At 35.0% G+C, this 8,382-nt stretch overlaps 1 protein-coding gene across 2 annotated transcripts; it reads right to left on the bottom strand.

Annotated features, from left to right (window-relative positions):
- Window positions 1–2,595: 2,595 nt before the first annotated feature.
- LOC129315758 (ATP-dependent zinc metalloprotease FTSH 10, mitochondrial-like) lies at window positions 2,596–8,382 on the bottom strand. 2 transcript variants are annotated; one of them, XM_054959772.1, is made up of 9 exons: window positions 8,232–8,382; window positions 7,995–8,102; window positions 7,682–7,907; window positions 7,475–7,546; window positions 6,693–6,832; window positions 5,469–5,945; window positions 4,556–5,323; window positions 3,584–3,811; window positions 2,596–3,333 (listed from the first exon to the last, which is right to left on the bottom strand). In XM_054959772.1, the coding sequence occupies exons 2-9, from the start codon at window positions 8,043–8,045 to the stop codon at window positions 2,842–2,844; spliced, it is 2,454 nt and encodes an 817-aa protein (XP_054815747.1). In that variant the 5' UTR covers window positions 8,046–8,102; window positions 8,232–8,382; the 3' UTR covers window positions 2,596–2,841. The 2 variants fall into 2 exon arrangements, with proteins under 2 accessions (XP_054815747.1, XP_054815748.1); XM_054959773.1 differs by having other exon boundaries at window positions 7,995–8,125; window positions 8,232–8,320.

Here is an 8,382-nt window from a genome sequence, read left to right as displayed (position 1 = left end):
TAATTTATTCATAAATGTTTTCTTTACTTGTAAATTAATGTCTTAATTATTTAAATATTACTCTTATCATAATCATATATAAATATTTTATATATTTTAATTAAATTATATTATTTTAATTATGATTAAGTTAATCTTAATTCAATTATAGTTAGACTACTAACTTAAAATTATTATTTCAATTAGTTCAAAATTTTTAATAACTTTTAGATAAATTATACTTTTCATTTTTATGAATATAAGAAAAATTATCATTATTATATTATATAAAAAAATTATTTAGTTATGAGTAAAATATTATGTTTTTGAAATCATATTTCTTTAACTTTTTATATTGTTTAACTCTTATATATAAGGAATTTTTATTCTAGTTTACTCTTAATTTTTAATTAAGTCTAGCATGAATAATAAAAAATTCATTATTCAAGAATATTATTCTATTTATTAAGTTTATCTAATAGTAGAATGAGAAATTCATACATGCTTGAATTTTATTTTTAAAATTATTTTTAATTTTATTTTTACTTTAAAATTGACTATCTTAATTTATAAAAAATATGAAATTATTTTTTTATATGCAAATTATTTATAGGATTCAAAATTTTTAAAAAAATTCAGTCTTAAAATATAAAAATTAATGTTAAATTATATTTTAAATATTATTTTGAAATATTTTATTAATTAAAAATAATAAAATATGAAATATAACTATTTTAAATTTTTTTAAAAAAATAGCTATATTAAAACACTCATATATATAGTATTTTGGTATAAAATGATATAAAACTTAAAAAATTAATTAATATTTATCATATTTTATATTTTTAAACAATTATTTTTTTATTCAGGTATTCGAGCCAAACCCAAACTCTATTGGGCTTGGTCCGAATTTCCTCAGACCTATTCAAGCGGCTTGAACAATAAAAAAAATTATATTTTTTCAGGCTTTGCCCTAAATTTTTCGGGCAGATTTGGGCTGGCTCATCGAGCTTGACCCAAATTATCGACTTTATTTAGATCTCTCAATTTTGAATTTTTTAAAATTGTCACCCTAGGCCCAATGAAGAACTGAAGAATTTTATTTAAAAAATAATTATTATGTATAGGCAAGTATGGGCCACCAGTTACCTTTCTCGTTACCCGCTTGTATTTTCATGTGTGAGTATATACCTGCCCATACTCATTTATTTTTTTTTAGAGAATGGGTATGGGTTGACCCATTTTAAGACGAGTCAAGTGAGTATGTAGGTTTCTAGATAAATTGCACACCTTTATTGGATTGTGGTGGGCAGCTTCTTCTGAGGTTAGTTATGGCGGAGGTATTTTAAGCCACAATGGATGCACTCAAAATTTGAAAAATGCTTGTTTTACTCTAGTTGTCTTGTTTTTTAATACTCAACTTGTATCTCATGGTTCTACATTATCTCCTGTTCTGATTTTATTCGCTCTCAAGGGTGTTGATTTATGATCTATTTTCCAATAGGTTTGGGATCCCAAACTATAAAAAAAAAATGGTTTTGAAAACTTTGATTTTGTTAACCTTAGTCGCGGTTGATTCTTATTTCTAAGGGGTTGTTTAATTAGTAGAGTTTTAGAGTGGGTTAATGCTGAAAGTCATTACACTTCATGTCATGATCGCTTTAAGAGAGCAATGGTAGAGAAGAGAAGAGCAAGTAATGACAATTTTCAGGGTAACAAAGGAAGATAAAAAGAGCTAGAAAAACAAGAAGGTAATAAAAGAAAAAGGAACAAAAAGAATCAAAATTCTGAGTTTTACATCAAACTATCAATAGTAGTTTCGGGTCTCTGAAACAGAGTGAGCGACAAGAAGGTTTACTCTCCCCAACAGATAGTGTGTTCGAGCACAGAGAGGGACGGGGAAACGTGGACTGAGAGTGAAAGAGAGATAGAGATGAGTCAAAAAAACATAAAAAACACCAACTGGCGAGATCCATTAATAGGAGGAGGGATTCAACTTAGAGGCACGGTGATTTGAGAAATAGAACTAACCCACAAAAAATTAAAATATTCAGTAATATTTTAGATAAAGTAGAAAGATAAAAATAATTTTAATTTTCTTTTTAACAGCAACTCAAAATAATCATAAATTTTATTTTTTTTAAATTCAGATTATTCTTTTTTTGACATCAATGTCAAATTGTTTACCTTGAGAAAGCTTAGGCGACCTGGATCACAAACTCACCAACGTCAAGACTCTATAACCTCGTAAATTACCGTCCAAATCCTCATCAAGAATGAATAATACAAAATGATTATAACATAAATATATAGCAAAAAAATTCAAGTCGATCTTCTTCCGGCAATTTATTCATGACATTTCAAACTCCGAATACCTTCCCCCCCCCCCCAAAAAAAAAATTTAAAAAAAAAATGGACGCATATCCAGCATATAAGTTTCATTTTCGTGATGATCTTTTCGCAATTAACTTCAGCTACAATGGGGAAGACGATCCAAAAGAAAGACTGCAATATCACTGACGGACACACAGAAGACGTCAGTGATGACTTCAATTATAAATAAAGACGACAATGACCTATTGTATCAAAATAGAAAACGACGATGAACTCGTAAAATGAAATGAAAAAACACGGCTTTAAGCTTACTACGCTACTTGCTATGCATCAAATCCATTGCCATCTTTGTACACTGCAGGAAACAGCAAAAGCCAAGCCAGAGATGGCTTGAGGCAAAATTCGTATCCAATGAAAATTTATTTGAGCCGGCATTATACAACTTTCCCCAAAAGTAAAGTCAGTCAAATAATAGTAATTCCAACAAAACAGTCATTCATGTACATTTCACATCAATAGACCCCTTGGTCATGAAGGAACAACCTGAGGCTGTAACGAAGACCCCTCCTCGTCTTCTGGCCCATTATTACTCACCGGGCTTGAGCTCTCTTGCACAATCTTTTCCACTTCCTGCTCAAAACCTTGCTTGAATCGATCATAATTGGTGACTTCACCCGTCTGGAATGGCCGCTCACCCAGTACTCGAACCAAATCATCCTGGTGCAGTACTTCTTTCTCCAGCAATAACTCAGCAATTTGAGCCACGTGCTCCTTGTGTTCCTCAATCAGCTGCACAGTTCGTTTGTATGCTTTACCTATCCATTCTCGCACTTCTGAGTCGATCATTGCAGCAGTCTTGCTGCTGTATGGTTTCGACATCCCGAATGAGTCTTCTGTGGGAGGGAAAGAAAGCAGGCCCACTTTGTCACTAAAACCATAAACTGCTACTTGTGCATATGTCACCTTAGTCACTTTCTCCAAGTCATTTTGTGCTCCTGTTGAGATTTTCCCTATGAGAACCTGCGGTCGCAGGAGTAAAAAAACATCATTATCATAATTACAATTAAAATTGCACAAGCTAACTGTCTTCTACTTCTTTTAGATCCCCATTCCCAACACATTTCCCAGATCTGTTTAAGAAACATCAGGAACATCAATGACAGAACAGTAATTAGCCTGATAAAATATCCACTTGTACATATATGACATCTACTCTTTGTAAAGAACAAAAACGGAAAATCAAGACAGAAAGTTACAAAGCTGAAGCTACCTGCTCGGCTGCCCTACCACCAAGGGTCATGCAAGTCATATCAAAAAGCTGCTCCTTTGTCATCAGAAGGTTCTCATTCGGAACATACTGGGCAAACCCAAGAGCAGCTGTGCCACGAGGAACTATAGTTACTTTTAATAGCGGCTCTGCATGTTCCAAGAACCAGCCAGCAACGGCATGGCCTGATTCATGGTATGCAACAGTACGCCTTTCAAGCTTGCTTATTACCTGGTTGAAAAACATGTATCAGAATAATCCTCACAAGTTGAATGAATAACAGATAGATGGATGCTTTAGTTAACAATAGTAGTTGCTCATCAAGGCCAGCTTTAGCCAGTAAGTAATAAGTATACTGTTTTGCGAGATGCATTTTTCCTTAGAGAAGGAAATAAAAAATTACATCAGTTTTCCCATGTAAAGTTGGGGATTAAATACAGACATAGGACGCGTGAGCTGCAAAAGACGAGTAGATTCTAAAGCCACACAAAACAAAGTAAGTTAGGAAACCATTGGGCTATAGGATGTGAGTTGTGACAGAGACTAGTTTCTAGAGCCACATAATGCAAAGATTAATATATTGATATAACATAACATGTGAAAAAGAAAATTCATACCCTCCAAAAAATAGATTAAATGTAGCAAAATATAAATTAATGCTAATTTAAGAATTTAAGAAATCTATAAATTTAAGAAAAAGTCTACTTTCAGATAACAATATTAAATCACCAGATATTACAATAAATACCATGACATAATGATTTAAGTTACATTTTAGGTAGACTTTGCCATCAAATCACACTTAATTTTAACAAATAGATGCATCATTCCTGCCCCCACAACAATCAAGGCTAAAAAATATGGTAAACATGGATGAAGCAGGCTCCAACCCATGATATGCAGTATTTTTACACACTCAACCCCTCCAACATCTTCCTAATGCTGATAAACGAGTAAAACTTTCAAAATACATACCTTGTTCTTCTTCTCCAACCCACCGATGATCCGATCAATAGCTGCCTCAAAGTGTTTCATTGTGACTTCCGTTACATCATTTCTGGCAGCAATCAGAGCAGCTTCATTGCATACATTAGCAATGTCTGCTCCAGCAAATCCAGGAGTAAGTGCTGCAAGCCTCTCCGAATAATATGAAGGTGCTTGATCAAGTTTGATCTTTTTCAGATAGATCTGGAATATTTGATTGCGGCCTTTAATATCAGGTTTATCAATAGTAATCTGGCGGTCAAATCGCCCTGGCCTAAGCAGGGCTTTGTCTAAAATATCAGGTCTATTTGTGCCAGCAAGCACAACCACCCCAGAAGTGGTTCCAAAACCATCCATTTCAACCAACAATTGATTTAATGTACTTTCACGCTCATCATTGGCACCAGAGAAACCTCCACGGCCCCTTGCTCGACCAATAGCATCAATCTCATCAATAAATATTATACTGGGTGCACACTGCCTTGCTTCTTGAAACAAGTTTCTCACCCTAGATGGTCCAACCCCAACAAACATCTCCATGAAATCAGAACCAGAAATAGAGAGAAATGGCACACCAGATTCCCCAGCAGTGGCTTTTGCTAGAAGTGTTTTCCCTGTGCCAGGAGGGCCAACTAGAAGTGCACCTTTTGGAATTTTCGCTCCCAATTCTTCATATTTTTTCGGACTCTTGAGAAAATGAACAAACTCCATAATTTCTTGCTTAGCCTCATCACATCCAGCAACATCTTTAAAATAGACCTAAATAAAGAGGAAAAAAGGTTTTAGAAGTTGCCCGCTGAACAAACTTATTCACCAAGTTATCCTCTGCACCATTTCTCCCCAAAGAAATAATAATGAAAAATTAAAGAAAGCAAGTAAAATTGTACGCAACATGCATGCCAACCTTGTTCTTGGAGTTTTTATCAAATTTAGTAACATGGGCTTTTCCAATGTTGAATATTCCACGGGCACCCTTATTGCCATTACCACCAACACCAAGTCCACCTTGCATTCTCCTTCCCATATAAAGGAGAGATCCCAAAAGCAAGATGGTGGGAGCAAACCTCATTAATTCATGGTGCCAAACCATTTCAGAGACATATGTGACAGGCACATAATTATGAGGGTCAATGCCTAGTGCTTCCTGTGCTTCCTCTAGCTTCTCCTCAAAAGACTCAACACTTCCAATATTGAAGTAGTACTTGTAATGGCTGCTAGTTCCCCCAACAGTAGCAGGGGCAGGCCCTCGTACGAGATCACTGTCTGTTTGATTGCCAGCAGAATTCCTTACATATATTTTAGCAACAGATTTATTTGAAACTACAATATGATCTACCAATCCTGGCTCCAAAAGCTTGTTCTTAAACTCTTGAAAGCTTATCTGTAAAACAGCAAATTCTAGTCCACATCAGCTAAATGATTATCGCAAAAGAAGTAAAAGAAATTATTTGCATCAAGACAAATGAACAGACATCCCATTGCTATTATGTGTTACCATGCAAAGACACCATTCACACAAGCAAGAACGAAAGAACCTACAGGAAGGCAAGCTAATAAAGAGTTTCCAACAAGACTGAAGTAAAGAGATGAGAATATGTTAACCATGGTAATAATATTACATAGTAGCAAGCTAACTTCATAGATCATTAATCTCAGTACAAAACGGAAACATAGAACTCATCAAGCAGATGGGAAGTAACAAAAAGTTTCGGTCATGAAGACAGCTCAAATAAGAAGTACCTTGGAGTGAAAATTGTTCGTATAATCAATAAGAATTGACGTTTATCTATTTACTTAGGAAAACAAGTATGCGCAAAGGAAGTCTACAGAATAAGATATACATAAAAACCGGAAGATCCCACCAGTAATAGTAATATAGACATAATATGGTAATAGAAAACAATGGTCCATTTTCACAATTTCTTTTTTATTTTATCCCCCCTTCGGAAGTTGTAAATAGTAGTTCAGAAAGCTCTGGAAAGAGTGCTCCAATATTACTGAGTAAAAAGGTGCATAAAACTCCCAATTTTGAACAGTTATAACTCATCCTTGGTGATTAGATAGCTGAGACAATACACAAACACATTGCAAACCATTGCAGGCGTAGAATGATTAAAGCCAAGCTCACCTCTTGCTGTTCATGGGGACCAAGAGAAAATGATGAAAGAAATAGCCCAATCACCAGTAAAGGTGTCAATAGACTCTGAAATTGCTTAATGAAAGTTTCATTAAAATTTCCATGATCATCTGTGTTCGTGTTTGATTCATCTGAAAATAAGATAGACAATTCTAGTGTTAAAAGTAGTAAAGCAGGTGTCCTTTCCATCATTAAAAAACTTGGACAGCAGACGCAAGAGAAACAGAAAATGACTCCAGAAGCCAAAATCACCCAATTAAACTACACTTGTAGTCTTGTAAACTGCAGTTGGAGAAGATAAAATTTAGCCGTCTTAAAGTAAAACAATTCAAATTAGATCCTCACAAGAAGACAAGAAGGATCCTACTTGGTTTTCCATTTTCCCATCAGTGGGAAAGTACCTGTATTAATTGCAATAAGAAAAATCTCAGGTCTACGAAAGTCTACCCTGCAGACAAGACAAGCTTAACTGAAAAACCCCGCTCCCAGCTTCACTCCAACTCCAAAGTCCTAATCCGAATGCGAATCACATATAAAATTACAGCATCCCACCATATTTGTTATTAGTTATAGCCACCAATTAAGTGGCCCGTGAATACTGAACTTCTGCTCAATAAATTACATTGTTCAAAACTTGGGAATATTATACTGTACAGTTTATATTTTATAGATATATTGATTGATTCTGAACAGTTTGCAATTAAACCCCCTTGTTTTATAAGAAAACAAGGCATACAGCAAGAACTAATAGAGGCATGAGTATAAAATTTTACCTTTAGACTCAGATTTTTGCTCACTTCCCTTTGGACTTTCCTTCTTATCTTTCGGGTAGAAGTTCTCATAATCTACCGAAAATATGAAAAGATTAGAACGTAAACTAGGGAGGAGTTGATAAGGTGCCAACACTAATAGAAGAAATTTCATGATGCTAATCGCGCACAACAATTTAGTAATTTAACGAGCTCGAATATAATCCTTACTCTTTTTCTCTGGGCCTTCACTAGAGTACAGCCGGTAAAGTGTAGGGTTAGCTGAAAGATATCTAACAACAGACCAACTGGAAAGGAAGGATTTGCGAGCTCCAACCAAAGCTGAATAACCCCTCAAAATCCCCAATCCCCCTTCTGCTCCACAGTAATGAGCTTGCGTTCTGGGCGCTAAGAGGCGGTTTGGGACGGTTCGGGTCCCATCGCCATGCAGCAAATTCTAGCATCCAAAAGGGGGAAGTGAATTTTTTTTATAATGAATCAACTACACCGCATTCAAATAATCGAGAATAAAAAAGCAGCTTACATTAGAACGAGCAGAGCGCGAAAGGGAGCGGCTGATCCTGGAAAAGATCATCTTCCGAAAGTCTTGTGCAGACAAAGAAGGGGAATGTTATGATATCTCGAAATTTATCTGAGAAGTGAAAAACGACAGATCTGAAGCAGGAAAAAATATAGAAAATGACGTCGAGGATAAGAAATTCAAAAAGGAAAAGCGATTGCCGGGTGATGAAAATGAACAAAAATAAAAATAAATCAAGACCATGAGGGGACAGAAATTATTGTCGCCGATCATTCACCATGGGTTCAATCTATAGAGAGAAGAGAGGGCAGAAGAGAAGCAGGTTGAGCTCAAGGGGGAAGTTTTCAAGATTATTAATAAAGATTAATTAATTTAAAGGGGTGTTTGGAGT

Source organism: Prosopis cineraria, unplaced genomic scaffold (assembly GCF_029017545.1).
Source record: "Prosopis cineraria cultivar Desert tree isolate PC_DT_omini unplaced genomic scaffold, ASM2901754v1 PC7, whole genome shotgun sequence".
NCBI lineage: Eukaryota > Viridiplantae > Streptophyta > Magnoliopsida > Fabales > Fabaceae > Prosopis > Prosopis cineraria.
Note: the sequence above shows the minus strand (reverse complement) of the source record. Positions and strands in the feature narration are given on the sequence as shown.

Bases quoted from the DNA above. Each gene is read 5' to 3' on its own strand.
- LOC129315758 (XM_054959772.1), bottom strand. From the start codon at position 8,045: ATGATCTTTTCCAGGATCAGCCGCTCCCTTTCGCGCTCTGCTCGTTCT. The intron at 7,547-7,681 runs GTAAGGATTATA...TATTTTCGGTAG, and splicing joins TGAAGGCCCAGAGAAAAAGA to ATTATGAGAACTTCTACCCG. The intron at 5,324-5,468 runs GTTGGCATGCAT...CTCTTTATTTAG, and splicing joins ATAAAAACTCCAAGAACAAG to GTCTATTTTAAAGATGTTGC.